The following is a 23,352-nucleotide window of genomic DNA, read 5'->3' as shown; positions in this document are numbered from 1 at the left end:
GGTGACGGGTGACCCATTGGGAAATGGCGTACACATAAAGGAAGAGAAGGAGATCAGGGTTGTACAACCACCGAGAAACCATCAGCTTAATAAAGGGGAGCAGAGGTAAAATGATTTGAAATAAAATCAGAAACTGCTGGTAATACTCAGCAGGTCAGGCAGCGTCTGTGGAGAGAGGGACCGAACTAACTTTTCACCAGAACTGAGAAAAGATGGTGATAAACAAATGAGGAGGTGAGTGAACGCAAAGTATCTCAAATTTCCAGCTTCGGTGGAACTTCCCTGTTGCATAAAACGGTTACTATTTTGCCGATCCGCCCAGTAATTGTCCTGGTGCATCGCTCGGGGCTGCTGCGTGGCGCCTTTAAGGTGAATGGGCGTCTCTGTCAGTGGTAACCCCTGGCAGAGACTATAAAGTGCGGGCCGGCCGGCAGCGCCGGCACTGTGGCAGTGCACTGGCGGGGCACCATGTCGGTGGGACGGGCGGACGCGGACGCGGACGATGACCTCCGCCAGGTGAAGGCGCTGACCGAGAAGCTGAAGCTTCAGACCCGGAGGCCGTCGTTCGCCGAGTGGAAGGAGCGGCTGGAGTTGCAGCCCTGGAAGGGCAGCGGGGAGCCGGGAGCAGGGGGTAGGAGCGGGCTGTCCCCCGGGCACACGGCCGACATCTCCCACCACAACATGTGTGGCTTTGCCAACATCGGCGAGGCTCTGGGCTGGCTGAGGGTGCAGCTCGTAAGTACCGGGGACTTGGGGCAGATGTCCGCGGGGAAAGGGGGCGACGGGGCCAACTGTGGGCTTGTGAGGAAGTTTTGGGAACTGTCACGCCCTTCCCCACATGCGCTCGGTGCCTGCGCCGTTCCGCAGCGGCTCCCCACCCACATCTCCGAGCCCAGCTCCCTTCGCCGCTCCGGCTCAGTGCGTCTGGCCGGACACCAGCGCACCTTGGCTGGAGGCTGCTACCTGCACCGATGGTCAGTGAAGGGGCTGCTCTCCGCTTCGTGCGCCGCCGGGGGCCCCCGGCTGCGGGCGGCCGCCGGCGGGAGCCACCGGGAGCCCCCGGGAGCCGGGACGTTTTCTGGCGACCGCGGGAGGTTGCTGCATCACGTTGGGGCTGAGTTCCAGTGGGTGCCCGGCGGGCGGACACGGCAAACCTCCTGCGCCACATCGCCGGCTTCATGTCGATCTCCCCTTCCCCGTTCGCCTGCTGTCGAGGGTAATCTACACTGGCAGTCTGGTCCGGTGGGAGCTCAGTCCCTGAGACACGGGACCCAGACCCCGGGGTGTCTGTAGGCCGAGGGGAGAGGTCCAGGTGTAAAGCGGACAGTGGCTCCTGTCTGTGGATTTCCAGCAGTTAACCCACGTCGGCGGTGGGGTCCCAAGCGGGGCTCAGCGGCCGCTCCCCCGGCACCGCGCACACCCCACAGCCCGCCCCTGGAACACTGAGAACCCTTGACCTCATCCCTCTTTCCAAACGCCCGGAACATTGAGAGAAAAATCCAGGCACAGGTTTATCAGGGTGAGAATACATATGGGGGTGGGTGTGTATCGGAGTGGGTGGGTGTATGTGGGACTGGCTGTATGTCGGACTGTGTGTGTGTGTGTGTGTGTCGGACAGTGTGTTCACCTGCCTCCCCAACACCAGCCCAGGTACAAGAAGTCTATTTCACTTCATTCCCAAATATTCGGCTGAGAATCTTTAACTGTAACGTGGGTTTTGGAGCGAACTCCGAGACTTTTCACTCAGCCAAAGGGTTTGAACTGGGGGTGAGACGGTGCAGAACGGTACAGACCCGGGTGTGTGAACTGGGGGTGAGACGGTGCAGAACGGTACAGACCCGGGTGTGTGAACTGGGGGTGAGACGGTGCAGACCCGGCTGTTTGATACTCAACTCGCTACAGTCCGATGTGAACCCACATTGATGTTACTCGATGTTTGCCTGAATCTCTCCCACCACCCAGTCCAACACTGTCAACACCACACCCTGACCCCCTCAGGCCACTCTCTCCCAGCCTGCGGTGGGGTTATTTTGGCCACAGTTCAGACTGACCGTCCCCATGTTGATGGGACATTCTCCTCGCTCCCCACCCACACTGTCCCTCCGTGTGCAGTGCGCTGGGGTCACACCAGCTTCACCGCCAGACCCACCACCCCCCCCCCCCCGGCTCATGTCCCGCTGCCCCGCCCCACCCTCCGGCTGCCTGCACCCATAGAACCATACAAAACTACAGCACAGAAAACAGGCCATTCGGCCCTTCTAGTCTGTGCTGAAACATTATTCTGCTAGTCCCATTTACCTGCCCCCAGCCCATACCCCTCCAGACCTCTCTCGTCCATGTATCTATCCAATTTACTCTTAAAAGTTAAGAGCGAGCCCGCATTTACCACATCAGATGGCAGCCCGTTCCACACTCCCACCACTCTTTGAGTGAAGAAGTTCCCTCTAATGTTCCCCCAAACCTTTCCCCTTTCACCCTAAAGCCATGTCCTCTCCTACTTATCTCTCCTAATCTAGGTGGAAAGAGCCTACTTGCATTAACCCTGTCTATGCCCCTCATCATTTTATAAACCTCTATCATATCTCCCCTCATTCTTCTCCGCTCCAAGGAATAAAGTCCTAACATGCTCAATCTTTCCTTATAACTCAACTCCTGAAGACCCAGCAACATTCTTGTAAATCTCCTCTGCACTCTTTCAATCTTACTGACATCCTTCCTGTAGTTCGGCGACCAGAACTGCACACAATATTCTAAATTTGGTCTCACCAATGACTTATACAACCTCACCAAAACATTCCAACTCCTATACTCAATACTTTGATTTATAAATGCCAGGATGCCAGAAGCCTTTTTTACAACCCTGTCTACCTGTGACTCTACTTTCAGGGAATTATGTATCTGAACTCCCAGATCCCTTTGTTCCTCCGCACTCCTCAGTGCCCTACCATTTACTGTGTATGTCCTCCCTTGATTTGTCCTTCCAAAATGCAACACCTCACACTTGTCTGCATTAAATTCCATCTGCCATTTTCTGGCCCATTTTTCCATTGGGTCCAGATCCCTCTGCAAGCTTTGAAAGCCTCCCTCGCTGTCCACATCCTTGTCATTGTCCTTGTCCTTGTCCTTGTCCTTGTCATCCGCAAACTTACTAATCCAATTTGCCACATTATCGTCTAGATCATTGATATATACAACAAACAACAATGGCCCCAACACAGATCCCTGACGCACACCACTAGTCACAGGCCTCCAGTCTGAGAAACAACCATCCACAAGATCCCTGACGCACACCACTAGTCACAGGCCTCCAGTCTGAGAAACAACCATCCACAACCACTCTCTGTCTTCTCCCACTCAGCCAATTTGGAATCCAGTTTACAACCTTTCCATGGATACCCATTGACTGAACCTTTTGAACTAATCTCCCATGTGGGACCTTGTCAAAGGCCATGTAGACAACATCCACAGTCTTCATCTACTTTCTTAGTGACCTCCTCAAAAACCTCACAAGATTCGTTAAACACGATCTGCCACGCACAAAGCCATGCTGACTATCATTAATCAACCCTTGGCTGTCCAAATACTTATATGTCCTATCTCTCAGAACACCTTCCAATAATTTACCCACTACTGACGTCAGGCTCACTGGCCTGTAATTACCTGGTTTACTCTTCGAGCCTTTCTTGAACAATGGAACAACATGAGCTATCCTCCAGTCCTCTGGCACCACACCCGTGGCTAGGGACATTTTAAATATATCTGCCAGGGCTCCTGCAATTTCTACACTAGTCTTTCTCAAGGTCCGAGGAAATATCTTGTCAGGCCCTGGGGATTTATCTACCTTTATTCGCTGTAAAGCATCAAGTACCTCCTCCTTTTTAATCTCTATATGTTCCATGACACTAGTACTTGTTTCCCTTCCTTCCGTATCCACGCTGCCAGTTTCCTGAGTAAATACTGATGCAAAAAAACTGTTTAAGGCCTCCCCCATCTCCTGAGGCTCCACACATATACAACCACGCTGATCTTCTAGGGGACCAATTCTGTCTCTTACTATCCTTTTGCTCTTAATATACCTGTAGAAACCCTTTGGGTTTACCTTCACATTATCTGCCAAAGCAGCCTCATGTCTTCTTTTTGCCTTCCTGATTTCCTTTTTTAGTATTTTCTTACATTTTCTATACTCTTCAAGTACCTCATTTGTTCCTAGTTGCCTATACCTGCTATACACCTCTCTCTTTTTCTTAACCAGCTCACCAATATCCCTCGAAAACCAAGGTTCCCTATGCTTGCTACCCTTGCCTTTAATCCTGACAGGAACATACAAACTCTGCACTCTTCAGTCCCATTCCTCCCCTACCCCGTTCCTGGCCTCGTCCCACCCCCGTGATGTGCTGGGCATCTGAAGTGAAGGCAAAGCGCTGGAAACTCTCAGCAGCTCGGACAACATCCGTGGAGAGACAACCCAGGCGAATGTTTAACCTTCCACTGGAACCAGGGGGAGTGGGGAAAGTGACGGGATTGGAGCAAGGGAAAGGAGTTTAAATGGGTTTAGGGTGAGAGGGGAAAGATTTAAAAGGGAGCTGAGGGGCAACTTTTCCACACAGGGTGAGGCAGGTACAACTGTCATTGAAGGAGCACTTGGATAGGTACATGGAGGGGCGGGGCTTGGAAGGATATAGGCCCAACGCAGGAAATTGGGACGAGCTGGGTGGGCACCATGGTCAGCATGGACTGGTTGGGCCGAAGGGCCTGTATCCGTGCTGTATTGCTCTTTGATTCATGGGGCTTTGGTGCCAGTTCGGAGGGAGGGGAATGGCACATCGAATGGGTTGCACTTCAACAAAACCACCACCAATATTCCCACACAGAGGTTTAACTTGGTTGTTGGGGAAGGTTTAAATGAACTTGGCAAGGGAGTAGGAACCTGACAGCGGCTTCTGTGGGAGAGGCATGCCGGAGGGAAAGGCAGGAAATTAGTAATGGAATTGGAATTCCAATACTAATTGGTATTGGTTTATTATTGTCAGTGGTACAGTGAAAAACTTGCATACCGTTCGAACAGGTCAATTCATTACACCGTGCATTGAGGCAGTACAGGGTAAAACAATACAGAATGCAGAATACACAATGCAGAATAAGCTGGTTTGAAAGGCTCAGGAAAGAAAGTACTTCATAGCACATCAGTGCAAGGGGCCTGAGGGATCAGCCAATGAGCTGAGGTGTGGGAGTGAGGTATGGGTGGGGTTGTTACCGATACATGGGTTAAAGAGGGGTAGGAATGGCAGCTCAACATTCCTGGTCATGGGATTTTCCAGAGATGAGGGGGTGGGTGGTGTAAAGACGGCAGTGTAGCTGTGTTGATTAAAAGAATGGTTACAACTCTGCAGAGAGCTGAAATACTGGAAAGGTCTCTAAACAAATCACATGATCAAACTGAAGAACAGAGATGGTGGGGCCACGCTGGTGGGAGTACAATAGCCCCGCAAATGGGGTGACAGCAGGGAAAGTTTATCTGTACAACCTTCTGAAAAGTGCTGAAATAACAAGGTTATAACACTGGAGGGTTTCAAACAGCCCTGTACAAGTTGGGACAAAGAGCAGAATTCACAACATGCATTCAGGACAACCTACTTAAGTTAGTATTTAGCAGACCCAATATTTGGGGATGGGGGGAGGGGGTGGTGTGGGGGCGCGGTTTATTGAACCTCGTTTCAGGGAATGAACCTAAGCAGGTGGAAAGGTGGAAGAATAGTTCAGAGACAGTGACCACCATTTAGCAGGATAGCCCAGGAGTAAGTTCTTAGCCGAACCACACCAGTTCGACGAGGCTGCAATATGACATAACAACAATGTTTACAGCAGTGTGAGGTGTCTGGAAGAAGATGGTGAAGATTCATAGTAAGTTCCAAAAAGAACAGGGGGAGGTTCCAAGTCTCGGACTTCTTCGATGCTGAGGAACGTAGAACAAGGCTTCAGGCAGAGACTGAGAACTCAACACCACAGAATGCCTGGACTGTGTGGGCTGAAATTAAATAGGAAGTTGAGAAGGCAAATAGAATACATGAGAAAATGTAGGCAGGTAAAAGAAGGAAACCTGGAGATGGTAAACTGAAGAAGGAATAAGGCAAATTGGTGACGAAGTAGGACACACAAGATGACCAGCTACTCTTCAATCACCATCCCGAGGATGTGGCTTTACGGCGATTGGTGGAAGGGTTAGAGGGGAGCTGAGGATAATGGTGGGCATCTGAACTTTACTGCCTGCCAGAAGGGTGGTGGCGGTGGGGACCTGTTTAGCTGCATAAGGACAAACCACACTAAAGTAAAGCAGCAATACTACATTTACACAAATTGTTCCTAGGCTGGTGTTTGTACATTGTGACCTTTTTTATGCAGCCTAATTTACAACATAGGTTTCAAGGTTGTGGAAAACCCTTAGTTCAAGTTTATTGTTGTTGTAGGCATGTATACCCAGGGTATAAATGCCATGAAAATTAGCTTTTACAGTAGCAGCAGCAGCACATTACATTACAGATGTGACAACCATAAGTTAACATAAATTTGCTTTTTCTTCTGGAACATATTTTGATGTTCTGATGAAAGTGTTCAAAGCTAATGAAAACGTAAGGATAGACCATTTCCACTGCTCTGGGAACTGGTAAAGGGAGCATGATTTTTTAAGATTATTTCTGAAGGAACCAAGCTGAAGCTTGCTCGGTGTTAACTGCCCGTCTCTTGCCCTTTGACACCTGAGATCCAGTATATCCTGTACCCAACAACTGCCCACCGTGACCTCATCGTCTGGGCCTCCCTCCCCCTGTAGCTCACCGTTTGTCACCCCGGCTTGGTGTCTGGTGAGGCACCTGAGGATATTTCCTTCATTGAAGGTGTAAGTTCTTCCTGTACTGATCCACCTTTCTGCCCAGCAGAAACTGTACAAGCCACAGAAACTCCAGCACTTTTTACAATGAAGACAGGTGCCTTGTATTTTCAAAGTCAGAATTTTTCAAGAGTTTGAACAAAACAGGAGAATAGGTGAAGTGACACTTTCAAAGAGATGTGGTACACCAAATGGAACCAGAATGACCAGAACATAGATTCATTACACCACATAGGAAAGCATTTGGCACATCAGGTCTGTGCCTTTATTTACCCATGTTTAAAATCCAATGACTGTAACCAGAGGTAATGTTGTACAAAGTTCCATGTTCTTTCTGAAGTTTCCTATCTATGAGCCCTGGTGGTACTGCTGTCATTAACCAAGCCTTAACTATTTATCAGTTTGGTAGCACACCTGAAGTTGGGGGAATATTTCCTTCTTTATACAATGTTGTGCAGCTACATATTCACTATTAATGCAATTATACCCTAATCAGCTTTCAATTCAAAAGGTCTTTTCCAACAATCCTCAGTGTTGCATGTCCAGTGATGTCCTTGTTTTGCCTTTAGTGGGGTTTCCTTATTAATTTGACAGTCTGCTGCTGTCTGCTCTCCAAATATTCATTAAATGGTGTGTTTGGTTCTGCTGATTGTGTTTTCTTTTTGCACGGACTCCAGTGGCAGTGCCTACTTCCTGCAGCCTTGCCCTAGTAACACTGGGGGGGTCTACATACTGACCCAGTCCCACCTGGTGCAGGTTCCATTCCTTTCAATGGAGAAGACTGGCTGGGAGGGGGGAGAGGCAAGTTTCAGGAAATGTATATTTTTTGAAGGAATTAACTTAAACTTAAGTTAGCAGTTATATATATTTATTGTGTTTTAACCTATTCTTGTGTTTTAACCAATTTATTTTTTAAAAGTAAAAAAAAGAGGTTTAAACTTTTGTATTTTGAGTGTTTTAATGGTATACTTAATTTTTACTGGCTGTTGATTATTTTGAATGTTTGAACACCAGAAGCATTCAGTGTCTTTCAACAGTTAAAGTGAGTGGGGGGTGGGGTGGCTCTCAAAGCATTGCTGGGGATCTTCCTGTTGATCAGGAGCCTGCTGTGGGGACCTGGTTGGTGTGTTGGAGGTGCCCTTGTCTGTCATGAAGGTACATTGGAAGTAAAGAGGCTGGAACAAAAAAGCCCTGTGCCGTTCAATGTACAGAAGCAACTTGCTGTCTGGTGAATACTGGCCATTACGTCAGTCAAAGGGAAATTATTGGAGAAAATCCCAAAGGATAGGATTTGTGTCCACTTGGAAAGGCAGGGCTGATCGGGTACCCTGCATGGCTTTGTGCAGGGGAAATCCCGCCACAGTAATTTGATTGAGTTTTTTGAGGAGGTAACCGAGAAGGAATTGAAGGCAGTGTGGTGGATGTTGTCTACATGAACTTTAGTAAGGCATTGGACAAGGTCCCACGTGCTAGGCTGGTCCAAATGCTTAAGGCACATGGGATCCAAAGCAAGCTGGCTAATTGGATCCAAAACTGGCTTGATGATAGGAGGCAGAGGGTGGTCTGGAGGGATGCTTTTCTGACTGGAAGTCTGTCACCGCTGGTGCACCACAGGGATTGGTGCTGGCACCTTTGTTTGTGATATTTATTAACAACTCGGATGTGAATGTAGGAGGTAAGTTTGCAGACGTCACGAAAGTCGGTGGTGTTGTGGATGGTGAGGTAGATTGTTTAAGGCTACAACAGGATGTAGATCAAATAGAAAGGTGGGTAGAGTGCTGGCTGATGGAATTTAATCCTGACAAGTGTGAGGTGATACATTTTCATAAGTCAAATTGGGGTAGGACATATGTAGTAAATAGTAGGGTGCTAAGGAAAGTTGATGAGCAAAGGGACCTTGGGGTTCAATTCCATAGTTCCCTGAAAGCAGCTACACAGGTTGATAGTGTGGTGAAGAAGCATACACCATACTTGTTTTCACGGGTCAAGGCATAGAATATAAAAGTTGGGACTCTATGTTGCCACTTTACAAAACACTAGTTAGACCACACATGGAGTACTGTGAGCAGTTCTGGTCACCACACAATAGGAAGGATGTGACGGTGCTGGAGAGAGTGCAGAGGAGATTCACCAGGATGTTGCCTGGATTGGAGGGCTGTAGTTAAGGAGACTGAGGGGTGACCTGATAGAGGGGTATAAAATTATGAGAGGCACAAACAGAGAGTCAGAATTGCTCTCCTATGGTAGGGGTATCAAAAATAAGAGGGCACAGGCTTAGGGTGAGAATGAGTTTTAAAGGGATCTGAGGAGAAAGTTTATTAAACAGTGTTTGATTTCTGGAACTCGCTGCCGGAGGAGTTGGTGGAATCAGATCCAGTCACTATGTTTAAAAGCTACATAGACAGACACTTGTATACAGGCCTCCAAATAGTAGCCAGGATGTGGGGTACAAATTACAACAAGCAATAGAAAAGGCATGTAAAAAGGGCAATGTTACAGTGGTCATGGGGGGAATCTCAATGTGCAGGTAGATTGGGAAAATCAGGTTGGTACTGGACCCAAGAAAAGGAATTTGTAGAATGCCTATGAGATGGCTTTTCAGAGCAGCTTGTGGTCGAGCCCACTGGGGAAAAGGCAATTCTGGATTTGGTGTTGTGCAATGAACCAGATTTGATTAGGGAGCTTAAGGTAAAGGAACCCTTAGGAGGCAGTGATCATAATATGATAGAATTCACCCTGCGGTTTGAGAGGGAGGAGCTAAAATCCAATTTATTGGTATTACAGTTGAGTAAAAATAACTACAGAGGCATGAGAGACGAGCTGGCCAAAGTTGACCGGAAGGGGACCCCAGCAGGGATGACGGTAGAGCAGCAATGGCAGGAGTTTCTGGGAGTAATTTGGAAGACACAGGATCAGTTCATCCCAAAGAAGAAGAAGCATTCTAAAGGGAGGATGAGGCAACTGTGGCTGACGAGGGAAGTCAAAGACAGCATAAAAGCAAATGAGAGGGCATACAATATTGCAAATATTAACAGGAAGCTAAAGGATTGGGAAGCTTTTAAAAACCAACAGAAAGCAATAAGGGGAGAAAACATGAAATACAAATATAAGCCAGCCAATAATATAAAACATTTTTTTCAGATGTATAAAAGAGTAAAAGAGGCAAGAGTGGACATCGGACCACTGGAAAAAGACGCTGGAGAGGTAGTAATGAGGGGAAAAAAGGAATGGTGGACAAAGTATTTTGGGTCAATCTTCACTGTGGAAGATACAAGCAACATGAGTCAGGAGGCAGAAGTGAGTGTAGTTGCCATTACTAAGGAGAAGGTGCTTGGGAAGCTGAAAGGTCTGAAGGTAGATAAGTCACCTGGACCGAATGGACTACATGCTGAGGTTCTGAAAGCGGTAGCTGAAGAAACTGTGGAGACATTAGTCATGATCTTTAAAGAATCACTAGATTCAGGAATGGTTCCAGAGGACTGGAAAATCACACATGTCACTCCACTTTTTAAGAAGGGAGGGAGGCAAAAGACAGGAAATTATGGGCCGGTTAACCTGACTTCAGTGGTTGGTAAGATGTTAGAGTCCATTATTAACGGGTACTTGGAAACACATGATAAAATAGGCTGAAGTCAGCATGGTTTCCTTCAGGGGAGATCTTGTCTGAAAAATCTGTTGAAACTCTTTGAGGAAGTAACAAGCAGGATAGACAAAGGAAAGTCAGTGGATACAGTTTACTTGGATTTTCAGAAGACCTTTGACAAGGTGCCACACATGAGGCTGCTAAACAAGACAGGAGCCCATGGTATTACAGGAAAGGTACTAGCATGGATAGAAGATTGGCTGACTGGCAGAAGGGAGAGTGGGAATAAAGGGGGCCTTTTCTGGTTGGCTGCCGGTGACTAGTGGTGTTCTGCAGGGGTCGGTGTTGGGTCCGCTACTTTTCACGTTATATGTTAATGATCTGGATGACGGAATTGATGGCTTTGTGGTGAAGTTTGTGGGTGATACAAAGATAGGTGGAGGGGCAGGTAGAGTTGAGGAAACAGAGGGTCTGCAGAAGGACTTGGACAGGTTGGGAGAATGGGCAAAGAAGTGACAGATGGAACACAGCGCAGGGAAGTGTACAGTCATGCACTTTGGTAGAAGGAACAAAGGTGTAGACTATTTTCTAAACAGGGAGCAAATTCAGAAATCAGAGGTGCAAAGGGACTTAGGAGTCTCAGTGTAGGATTCCCTAAAGGTTAACTTGCAGGTTGAGTCAGTAGTAGGGAAGGCAAATACAATGTTAGCATTCATTTCGAGAGGACTAGAATATAAAAGCAAGGATGTAATGCTGAGACTTTATAAGGCATTGGTCAGACCACATTTGGAGCATTGTGAACAGTTTTGGCCCCATATCTAAGGAAGGATGTGCTGGCATTGGAGGGGATCCAGAGGAGGTTTACCAGAATGTTCCTGGGGATGAAAGGGTTAACATATGAGGAGCATTTGATGCTTCTGGGCCTATACTTGCTGGAGTTTAGAAGAATGAGGGGGGATCTCATTGAAACCCATCGAATATTGAAAGGTCTGGATAGAGTGGACGTGGAGAGAATATTTTCAGTGGTGGCAGAGCCTAGGACCAGAGGGCACAGCCTCAGAATAGAAGGACATCCCTTTAGAACAGAGGTGAGGAGGAATTTCTTTAGCCAGAGGGTGGTGTATCTGTGGAATTCATAGCTACAAATGGCTGTGAAGACCAAGTCATTGCTTATATTTAAAGCAGAGGTTGATGGGTTCTTGATTAGTCAGGGTGTCAAAGGTTACGGGGAGAAGGCAGGAGAATGGGGTTGAGAGGGAAAAATAAATCGGCCATGATCGAATGGCAGAGCAGACTCGATGGGCCAAATGGCTTAATTCTGCTCTTATGTCTTATGGTCTTAAATAGGCAAGTTATAGAAAAATGCAGGCAAATGGGATAAGTGCAGATGTGCAAAAATGTTCGACGTGGATGTGGTGGGCCAGAGGCCCGTTTCTGTGCTGTGTGACTTTACGACTCAATGACTCTAAATATTATCCTGGGTCTGACTAAAGAAACAGTTTGTGGAACCACCTTTGTAATTAAGTAACTTCAACCTTTTGCTGATATGGTTGACTTTGTTTTTAACGGTATGCGTTAGTGACTGTCTTGCCTTGCTCCTTCAGCGAGAGATGCAGTCCCTGGATCACCAGTTGGCCCGGAAGCTGATCTGCCTGCGGAGGGAGATTCACCGACTGAAGGTGGAGCAGGTCTGTCACCAGCACAAGGAGATGTTGGACGATGTAACGTACGGACTGGAGGAGTGTGAGGAGCAGTCCGACCTTCTCTGTGACATCCCCCTCAAAGCTGCCTTCAGTCTCTCCACACCCCTCAAACACATCGGGGTGACGAAAATGAACATCAACTCCAGAAGGTTCTCTCTCTCCTGATCCAACACTGAGTCAATTCAGCAGAGGGACTCCCAGTAAAAAGAACTGATGAGTGGATTGTTGCTGAGCCCCTCACTCTGAGGTCATTGTCTGTTACCTTTCACTGCAATCTGGTTTCGTCAACCTCTGATTTAAATCTCCCTTCAATGTATTCGAACAAGGGCTGCAAGGGTCATAGGCAGTGCGGAGATGGTGTGTGTGCTGGCTGGTGGTGCTGTGAGCGGGTGTACCATCAGGGTAATGTTGATGGAGTTTAATGCTGTACCACTGAGACTCTGATATGCAGGCAGACGGCGTCTGGTGGCGGTGAGAGGGGTGGGAGGGGGGAGCTGGGCTGTTTGTTTCTTAACTGCCATTTCACACACACAGGCAACCTCAAGTCAACACAGGAAATGCTGAGAACAGTCAGCAGGACAGTCAGTGTCTGTGAGACATAGACAATGTTTCAGGACAGTGATATTTTGCCAGACTTTTCAAGTAGGTCTCCTAAGACTGGCTGAATATCCCACACAGATACTGTCATTGGTGGAGATGCAAGACCAAATGCTAAACCAGCCTGGACCTCACCAGAGCTGGTAAACTTATAAAACTCCTCAACACTGATTTTGGTTTATCATTGTCACACGTACTGAGGTACAGCAAAAAGCTTTTGTTTGCATGCCGTCCATACAGATCATCTCATCACATCAGTCCACTGAGGCAGTACAAGGGAAAACAATAACAATGCAGAATATGTTGTTACAGTTACAGAGGAAGTGCAGTGCAGGCGGACAGTAAGGTGCGAGGGCCAGTGTCAGATCCAGCCTGATGTCACTGGATGGCGGAGCAGGACAGAGGGGCTGCGTGGGTTACCCCTGCTCCTGTCTCTTGTGTTCCAAAGAGCACTTTGCTGCAGGAAGTGAAGTGAAAGTAAAACTCTAAGCCTGCTCCTTGTGTTCCTGCCCTCCAGACTCAAGCTGTCAAAACTTACCTGCCCCTACTGCTCCAACAATGCCCCATGAAAGGGCATTTAAACCTCCCTGGTGCCAAGCATTACAGAGTATGTAAATAAACAGGGTCAAAGTACACAGGTCACCAGTAGTGGACACAGTGAGAACCTACCCCCAGAACTAACAGGGCATCTGATGGTACTGTAAGCACATGTGGGTCTGACCAAATCCCATTCCCACCCTTGGCCTTGTTCAGTGACTTTCTTTAACATCAAGGACCCATCCTGTATTGTTTCTACCATTTGTTGCAGTCTTGTTTTAAAAGCATCTCTCTGCTTTTATTTAATCACTTTTCCTGCAGTGCATCATGTTTTTGTTCTCCTCCACATTTCAGGGCAGGCTGCCCTCAACTCCACTACACATAACGGACGGTATTATCTCATTGCCACAGACGTAGCTTCAAAGTTCGCTCTGGTGTACTGCACTGTCTGTATCACCGCCCTATCCCCTGAAATCTAGTGTACTGGCACTGTCTGTATCACCCTGGCCTGTGAAATCTCACTCCAGTGTACTAGCACTGCCCTGGCCTGTGAAATCTCACTCTGGTGTACTGCACTGTCTGTATCACCGCCCTGGCCTGTGAAATCTCACTCTGGTGTACTGCACTGTCTGTATCACTGCCCTGGCCTGTGAAATCTCGCTCTGGTGTACTGCACTGTTTGTATCACTGGCCTGTGAAATCTCGCTCTGGTGTACTGCACTGTCTGTATCACCGCTCTGGCCTGTGAAATCTCGCTCTGGTGTACTGCACTGTCTGTATCACTGCCCTGGCCTGTGAAATCTCGCTCTGGTGTACTGCACTGTCTGTATCACTGCCCTGGCCTGTGAAATCTCGCTCTGGTGTACTGCACTGTCTGTATCACTGCCCTGGCCTGTGAAATCTCGCTCTGGTGTACTGCGCTGTCTGTATCACTGCCCTGGCCTGTGAAATCTCGCTCCGGTGTACTGCACTGTCTGTATCACCACCCTGGCCCATGAAATCTCGCTCCGGTGTACTGCACTGTCTGTATCACCGCCCTGGCCCGTGAAATCTTGCTCCAGTGTACTGCACTGTCTGTATCACTGCCCTGGCCCATGTCAATTGCCTCAGCTTCCCTTTGGTGCCGGTTCCTTTTAACAATGATGGTAAATTAGAGACTCATTTTACCGTCACAACAAAACTGAAAACCTGGGCTCTGCTACCTCAACCTGTGCCTCTGAAACCATCTCCTCCCCCAAATCTCTCCAGTGCTCTTCTCCCTAATGGTCCCCTTTAACACCTGATTCTTTGATCATGCCTGATCTCTACTGTCCAAAACAATTGTCCAGCAATGCTTCAATAAAGCACCTCAGATATTTTCCCATTAATCTTGTTGTCTCTATGCTTGAAGGGCTAAATTATGAGTTATATTCATGGTGAAATGAGGAGTTTCTGGTTTGTTCCAAACTGATTTCAGAGTTGAAGTGAGATGGATGGGTTGGCACCAGCCAAGGGTTGAGAGAGAGAAGAAGAGAAAGGACAATTTAACTCAAAGTTAATCATAATTGGTTTACATATGAGAAATATTGAGCTGCACACGCAGGTTTGAAGTGCTGCCTCCTGTTGCATTTCTGTACTTTGGAGATATGAGTGGGCACAGGGCAGTTGCATTATCCACTGAATTTTTATTCCTCTTTTATTCTTATATTCCTCGGAGATGAAGTTCTCCAGGCGTTTTCCCAGTCAGTTGGGAATTTCATGGTAATTCATGGAAAATCATGGAAAATGAGTGGGAAAACACTGGTAGAAATTCACCCCTGAACCATGTAACTTTCAGATTGTCACTATTAAGCCTTGTATCGTTTCTCGTGATTTTAAATACAATAAAAATGTTATTTGCACAATTTATTTCCAATTCTGAGCAAACTGCAGTTGCAATGACCTCCAAGAAACATTTATACAGTTGCTGTAATGTAACCAAGTGTGTCAAGGTGCTTCACATGAGTTCAACAAATGAACCTGGCACTGAGGCACATAAGGTGTCCTTAGGACAGGTGACCATAATCCTGCTCAACGAGGTGGGTTTGAAGGAGCATCTCAGAAGTTGGAGAGGCTGAAGGATTGGCTGCTGGTGGGATGGCTACATTCAGCAATGAGCAGGAGGCCAGGGTCGGTGGAGTGCTGGGATCTAGGGAGGGTTGTGGGGCTCGAGGAGGTTGTAGAGAAGGAGGCAGTGAGACAGCAGGGTGCCTTGAAATAAATTTGGTCAGTTTTAAAATTAGTTTATGATGAGAACTGAGGAAAGCCAGGAGGGAGATGGAATGGTTGAGTACAGAGTCACAACAGTACTGATGAGGGTTTCACAGCAAGTAATCGGAGGCAGGGTCTGGTTTCAGTAAAGTTAAGGTGACAGAAATGTGCCAGGCAAATTGGAGGTAGTTTAATCACAAGCCCTCGACATTCAGTGACATAAACATCACCAACTTCACCCCATTCCAGAGTCTAACAACAGTGGGACAGAAGCTGTCCTTGAGCCTGGTGGTACATGCTCTCAGGTTATTGTATCTTCTGCCTGATGGGAGAGGGGAGAAGAGAGAATGACTGGGGTGGGAGGTGTCTTGATTATGTTGGCTGCATTTTCGAGGCAGTGGGAAGTGTCAATGTAAGGGAGGGTTGGTCTGTGTGATGGACTGGAGGGTGTTCACAACTGTAATTTCTTGCAGTGTTTGGCAGAACAGTTGCCATACCAAGCTGTGAAGCATCCGGATAGGATGCTTTCTATAGTGAATCGATAAAAATTGGTGAGTCATTGAGGACATGACAAATCTCCTTAGATTTCTGAGGAAGTGGAGGCATTTGTGTGCTTTCTTGGCCATAATGTCTATGTGGCTGGACCACAACAAATTGTTGGAGGTATTTACACCTAGGAACTTAAAGCTTTCAACCATTTCCATCAGGAAGTTGAGGAAATTAGTGACAGAGTCAGCACGAGAGGAGGATAAAGTACTTGTGGTTGCTCACATGAGGGGGCGATGGGGTTTCGATGGGTCCACTGGGGAATGAAGAGCCCCAGGGGGTCAAAAGACCAGAGTAAGAGAGAGGCTGTGAGTTTATGCTTGCATTGGGCACAGAGAGAGTTCAAGTCATGGAATAAGGAGGAAGATAAGCAGCGGCATCAGTCGACAATGCTAGACCCTGCTCTCCCAAAGCAAGCAAGAAAATCTCCAGAATAAACATAAGTTTACCCCATATTTTTTCACTGTGATGAAGAATATTTTCCACTGCCTGGTATTTCCCTGGGTCTAGCAGCTCAGGCACTCAGCTTGGTGGTTACAAGGTTGAGCCGTCATGGTCCCAACCCCTTTGTTGACCTGTAGATTACACAGTCATTAATGTCCACAACATGTTAACCTTTGAGGTGAAACAATTTGCCAACCAGATGCTTATTCTGCTAATTTTCTATCTGAGATTTAGTGATTGGCTGCTTATGCTGGACATGTAATCAATACACATGTAACCAATGTGTGTGTGAGTGGGTGTGAGGTGAGGAACAGGCTCCTTTGATCTCTTGCCTCACTGAAATGTTCAGATTTGTATTTTTATCCTCAGAAACTACAGAATAAGTGAAATTACCATTTTATCTCTGTGGCATCGAAATCCTGGACCTTGGGCTTACTCAGTTTTAATTTTACCTAAAATAAACCCCTTCCCCCCACCCTTCCATTCCCACCCTTCCCAATCCCCCAATCCCTCACCCCAACTCCCAACCAACACTCAACTATGACATCCAACCTGACGCAGATTGGGTGACCGATTCGTTGAGCACCTTTGCTCTGTCTGCCACAACAGCCAGGACCTCCCGGTGGCCACCCACTTCAATTCCACATCCCACTCCCATACTGACATGTCTGCCGTGGCCTCCTCTACTGCCACACTGAGGCCAGGGGCAGGTTGGAGGAACAACACCTCATATTCTGCCTTGGGAGTCTCCAACCTGACGGCCTCAACATCGATTTCTCTAACTTCCAGTAACCCCTCCCCTTCTTTTTCTCCCCCCCCCCCAACTCCTTGTCTTCCCTTATTCCTGTGGCTCCCTTCTCCCGCCTTGATGACCTGCCCATCTCCTGTCCTCCCCTCCCCAATCCTTTATTCCACGGTCCACTGCCCTCTCCCACCGGATTACTTCTTCTTCAGCCCTTGGCCTCTTCTACCCGTCACCTCTCAGCTTACTACATCTTCCTGCCCTCCCCCCACCCACCTAACTTCCCCCTCTCACCTGGACTCACCTGTCACCTGCCTGCCTGTACTCCTCCCTCCCCCCACCCCCAACTTCTTATTCTGGCTTCTGCCCTCTTCCTTTCCAGTCCTGATACAGGGTCTCGGCCCGAAACGTCGACTGTTTATTTCCCTCCACAGATGCTGCCTGACCAGCTGAGTCCCTCCAGCACTTTGTGTGTGTTGATCCAGATTTCAGCATCTGCAGAATTTCTTGTTGTCTCAACTCTGACATGTAGCTTCATAACTTTCCTTCTGTTGTAGACAACTAGATGCAGATTTTAAAAGATTCCCACTTAAGACAGGACTAGGTGTGTTCTCGATGAACATTCCTTTGTTGCATAAACCCTTGCCAAATGTATAAAGAGACAGCATTTCATCAATCACTGAGATATTCCTCAATCTGGGTGAAGTTAAGGGAGGAATCCGTCACTGAATGGGAAGGCTTTTGTTGAAGGATTGGATCACATTTCCCACCAGACACAAGCCAGGTTGTGCAACCTTTTGTAAAATAGTGCTCTTATGATAGATTTTCCCCTGGGGCAGAGCACAATGATGCTGGTGTCCAGGTCTAATCTTGGCAGTCATGGACTCTGATCAGACACTTCCTCTTGCTCTCACGGGTGGTTTCCACACTGAGCACAGGTACATAAAACATTACAGCACAGTACAGACCCTTCGGCCCACAATGTTGTGCCAACATTTTATCCTATTCTAAGAGCTAACCCTTCCCTCCCACTTAGCCCTCTATTTCTTTATCGACCTGGGAAAAATGTCTCTGACTGTCCACTTGATCTATGCCTCTTATCATCTTGTACACCTCTATCAAGTCACCTCTCATTCTCCTTCTCCCCAAAGAGAAAAGCCCTAGCTCACTTAACCTATCCTCATAAGACATGCTCTCCAATCTAGGTAACATCCTGGTAAATCTCCTCTGCACCCTCTCTAAAGCTTTCACATCCTTCCTATAATGAGGCGACCAGAACTGAACACAATACTCCAAGTGTGGTCTGACCAGAGTTCTATAGAGCTGCAACATTACCTTGCGGCTCTTGAACTCAATACCCTGACTAATGAAGGCCAACATACTTCTTAACAACCCTATCGACCTGCGTGGCAAACTTGAGGGATCTGTGGACATGGACCTCAAGATCCCTCTGTTCCTCCACACTGCTAAGAGTCCTGCCATTAATCTTGTATTCTGCCTTCAAATTCAATCTCCCGAAGTGTATCACTTCACACTTTTCAAGGTTGAACTCCATCTGCCACTTCTCAGCCCTGCTCTGCATCCTATCAATATCCTGTTGTAACCTACAGCAACCTTCTACACTATCCACAACACCACCAACCTTTGTATCTTCAGCAAACTTACTAACCTACCCTTCCACATCCTCATCCAAGTCATTTATAGAAATCACAAAGAGCAGGGGTCCCAGAACAGATCCCTGCAGAACACCACTGGTCACCGACCTCCAGGCAGAATACGCTCCATCTACCGCCACCCTCTGTCATCTATGGGTGAGCCGATTCTGAATCCACACAGCCAAGTTACCCTGGATCCCATGCCTCCTGACTTTCTGAATGAGCCTTCCATGAGGAACTTTATCAAACGCCCTACTAAAATCCATGTACACCACATCCACTGCTCTACCTTCATCAATGTGTTTTGTCACATCCTCAAAGAATTCAATCAGGCTCATGAGGCACGACCTGCCCTTAAACATACTGACATCATTCCCAGTGCAGTGTGTGCTTGAGAGTTATTGTTAGAAATTGGACCATGTAGTCTGCGGTGTGCCAACCCTAAAAACCCTACCAAAAGTGAGAAGATGGTACAGTTGAATGTATGGCTGAAGAACTGGTGCAGGAGGGAGGGCTTCAGAACCTGAATCATTGGGATATCTTCCAGGGCAGGTGGGACCTGTACAAGAAGGACTGGTTGCATCTAAACCAGAGGGGCACCAATATCCTTGCAGGGAGCTTTACTTATGCTACTTGGAAGGGTTTAAACTAGTGTGGCAGGAAGGTGTGAACCAGAGCAGTAGGTCAGCAGGTGGAGTGATGGAAGAGAAGATATCGATTCAGTCAAGTAAGTCTAACAGCAAGGACAGGCAGGACCAGGTTAATGAACATGGACTGATGGTCTGAAGTGTGTTCATTTTAATACAAGGAATATAAAACAGGTAAGGCAGATGAGCTTAGAGCAACATACAAAATGTTGGAGGAACTCAGTGAGTCAGGCAGCATCTATGGAGGGAAACAGACAGTCGATGTTTTGGGTCGAGACCCTTCATCTGGACCCTCTTCACCTCAGATTCCAGAGTCTGGAAGAGTCTGGAAAAAGGAAGTTTATGTAAGGAAGCTGAAATCAGACAAGGCCTAGAGGAATATAAAGGAAGCAAGAAAGAATTTAAACAAGGAATTAGGAGGGCTAAAAGGGGGCATGAAATGTCCTTGGCAAGTAGGATTAAGGAGAATCCCAAGGCATTTTATATGAATATTAGGAGCTAGCTAGAGAAAGGGTTGGTCCACTCAAGGACAAAGGAGGGGTAGCCTGTAGCCACAGGAAGCGGGGGAGGTCCTTAATGACTACTTCGCCTTGGTATTCTCCGAGGAGAAGCACATGGATGATGGTTAGATTAGGGAGGGGTGTGTTGATATTCTAGGGCATGTGAATGTTAAGAAGGAGATTTATCCACCTAAATATCTTCCAATATACACAACACCTCCTCTTTCTTGTGTTGTGTATATTGGAAAATATTTAGGTGGATAAGTCCCCAGGGCCTGATGGAATCTATTCCAGGATACTGAGGGATGTAAGAGAGGAGATTTCTGGGAGCTTGACCAAGATCTTTGAGTCCTCTTTAGCCACAGGCAAGGTTCCAGAAGTTTTGAGAACAGCCAATGTTGTCCTTCTGTTTAAGAAAGGCAACATGGACTAAACCAGGAAATTATAGGCCAGTGAGCCTTAGATCAGTGGTAGGGAAATTATTGGAGAAAGTTCTTAGGGACTCATACCTGGAAAAGCATGGACTTATTAGGAATAGTCAGCATGGCTTTGTGTGGGAGGTCCTGTCTCACAAATTTGATTGACTTTTTTGAGAAGGTGGCAAAGGTGATTGACAAGGGTAGGAGTTGTCGACACGGACTCAGGAAAGCATTTGCCAAGGTCCCTCATGGTAAGAAGATCAAGTCACGTGTGAATTGGTAAGTTGGATCCAAGACTGGCCTGGGAATAGAAGACAAGAGAGTAGAGGTGGAGCGATATTTCTCTGACTGGAGGTCTGAGACCAGTGGTGTTCCACAGGAATCAGTGCTGGGACCTCTGCTGTTTGTGATATTTGTATGTGATCTGGATGAAGACGTAGGTTCTCTAATTAGTAAATTTGCAGACAACATGAAAATTGGTAGAAGGGGAGAGTAGGAAGATTGTCAAACCATACAGCAGGATATAGAAAAAGTCAAAAGCTGGGTGAAGAAATGGCAGACGGAGTTTAACCTGGACAAACGTGGGGTGTTGCACTTTGGAAGGTCAAATAGGAAGAGGAAAATATACAGTAAATGGCAGGACCTTTACATTGATGTACAGAGGGACCTTGGAGTGCAAGTCCATAGTTACTTGAAAGTGGTAACAAAAGTGGATGGAGTGGCAAAGAAGGCGTACAACATGCTTCATTGTTGGGGCAATGAGTATGAAACTCTCATGTAGTTGTATAAAACATTGGTTAGACCACATTCAGAACATTATTGTGGAGGCTTTGGAAAGGGTGTAGAAGAAGCTCACTAGGATGTTACCTCGATTGGAGTGTATTAACTATCAGGAGAAGTTGGGTAAACTTGGATTGTTTTCTCTGGAGTGCCTGAAGTTGAAGGGAGACCTGATGGAAGTGTATAACGTTATGAGAGGCATTGATATGGTGAAAAGTCAGTCATTTTCCAAGGTGGAAATATCAAATACTAGTGGGCAGAGGTTTAAGGTGAGAGAGGAACAGTTCATAAGAGATTTACAAGGCATGTATTCTTACACGGAGGGTGGTGGGTGGGCAGAATGTGCTGTCAGAGGAGGTGGTGGAAGCAGACCGGCGGGGAATAGACGGAGATGGACCATATGCAGGCAGATAGGATTGGTTTAGATTGACATTCCGGTCGATGCAGACATGGTGGGCTGCTGTTCTATGTTCTATGTCTATCTCTGCAGGACTGTGTTTCAAAGGGGTCCCCCCGACCAGGTCCCAGCCATGAACCTGGGGTCTGACTCAGGTGGCCCACATCATCACTCACCACACCGCATTGCCAACTCTATCACAAACTCACACCACTATAAGGCTACTTTCACCAGCCGGACAGCTCTTCCAATGCCCAGTACAAGTTGATGGGTTGACTCCCACAGTTAACTTGACTACACCTCTTCCCACCCTGTCACTTGTAGGATGCCGTCCCCTTCTCCCAGTCCCTCTGCCTCCACCACATTTGTTCCCATGATGAGGCTTTCCGTTCCAGGACATCCGAGATGTCCTCCTTTTACAGTAAACAGGGTTTCCCTTCCACTACCAACAATGCAGCCCTCACCAGCATCTCCTCCATTTCCCACACGTCTGCCCTCACCCCCCCCCCCCAATTGACATAACAGGGACAGGGTTCCCCTTGTCCTCACTCACCACCCCATGAGCCTCTGCATCCAACTTCTCCGCAACTTCCGCCACCTCCAATGGGATCCCACCACCAGGCACATCTTCTCCTCCCCCTCCCCACTTTCCACAAGGATCGCTCTCTCCGTGACTCCCTTGTCCATTTGTCCCTCACTGCAGATGACCCTCCTGCAACCGTGCAAAGTGCTACACCTGTCCCTACACCTCCCTCACCTCAGAGCGCCAAATAGTCCTTCCAGGTGAGGCAGCGTGTCACCTGTGAACCTGAGGGTGTCATTTATTGCATCCAGTGCGGCCTCCTGTACATCAGTGAGACCTGATGCAGGTTGGGTGACCTCTTCGTTGAGCATCTTCACTCAATGCACTGCAACAACCAGGATCTCCAGGTGACCAGCCACTTCAAATCCACATGCTATTCCCACACTGACATGTCTATCCACGGCCTCATCTACTCACGTTGAGGCCAGGCGCAGGTTGGAGGAACGACACCTCATATTCTGCCTTGAGAGTCTCCAACCTGATGGCCTCAGCATCGATTTCTCGAACTTCTGGTAACCCCTCCCCTCTTTCCCCTTTCCCGCTTTGCTTTCTCTCATTCCTGTGGCCCTGTCACCCCTTCTCTTTCCCCTCCCACCCATCTATTCCCCACCTCTTTCCATTTATTCCATGATCTACTGCCCTCTCCTACTGGATTCCTTCTTCTTCAGCCCTTTGCCTCTTCCACCCAGCACCTCTCAGCTCCTTACATCCCCCCCTCCCCCCATCCACCTACCTTCCCCCTCTCACCTGGACTCACCTGTCACCTGCCAGCTTGTGCTCCTCCCCCTCCCTTTTTATTCTGGCTTCTGCCCTCTTTCTTTCCAGTCCTGATGAAGGGTCTCGACCCGAAATGTCGACTGTTTATTTCCCTCCACAGCTGCTGCCTGACCTGCTGTGTGTGTTGCTCCAGATTCCAGCTTCTGCAGAATTGCTTGTGTCTCTGATGGGTTCAGTGGCCTCCTTCTGTGCTCTGTAATCGGTGGAGCTGACTCTTCACAACTCTTAAAATTTTTCATAAAACTTACATTTCTACAATGAATTTCAGTCAGGGCCTAGCAAACTCTGCCAATTAATTAGTGCTGTTGCCTCTAGGCAACTCATTTGTGT

The 23,352-nt window shown here is 47.6% G+C and overlaps 1 protein-coding gene across 1 annotated transcript; it reads left to right on the top strand.

The window, feature by feature from the left end:
* Positions 1–357: 357 nt before the first annotated feature.
* fam167b (family with sequence similarity 167 member B) lies at positions 358–15,180 on the top strand. The gene is made up of 2 exons (XM_052036689.1): positions 358–735; positions 12,071–15,180. The coding sequence occupies exons 1-2, from the start codon at positions 469–471 to the stop codon at positions 12,332–12,334; spliced, it is 531 nt and encodes a 176-aa protein (XP_051892649.1). The 5' UTR covers positions 358–468; the 3' UTR covers positions 12,335–15,180.
* Positions 15,181–23,352: the final 8,172 nt, after the last annotated feature.

Source organism: Pristis pectinata, chromosome 22, assembly GCF_009764475.1.
Source record: "Pristis pectinata isolate sPriPec2 chromosome 22, sPriPec2.1.pri, whole genome shotgun sequence".
Classification (NCBI taxonomy): Eukaryota; Metazoa; Chordata; class Chondrichthyes; order Rhinopristiformes; family Pristidae; genus Pristis; species Pristis pectinata.
Note: the sequence above shows the minus strand (reverse complement) of the source record. Positions and strands in the feature narration are given on the sequence as shown.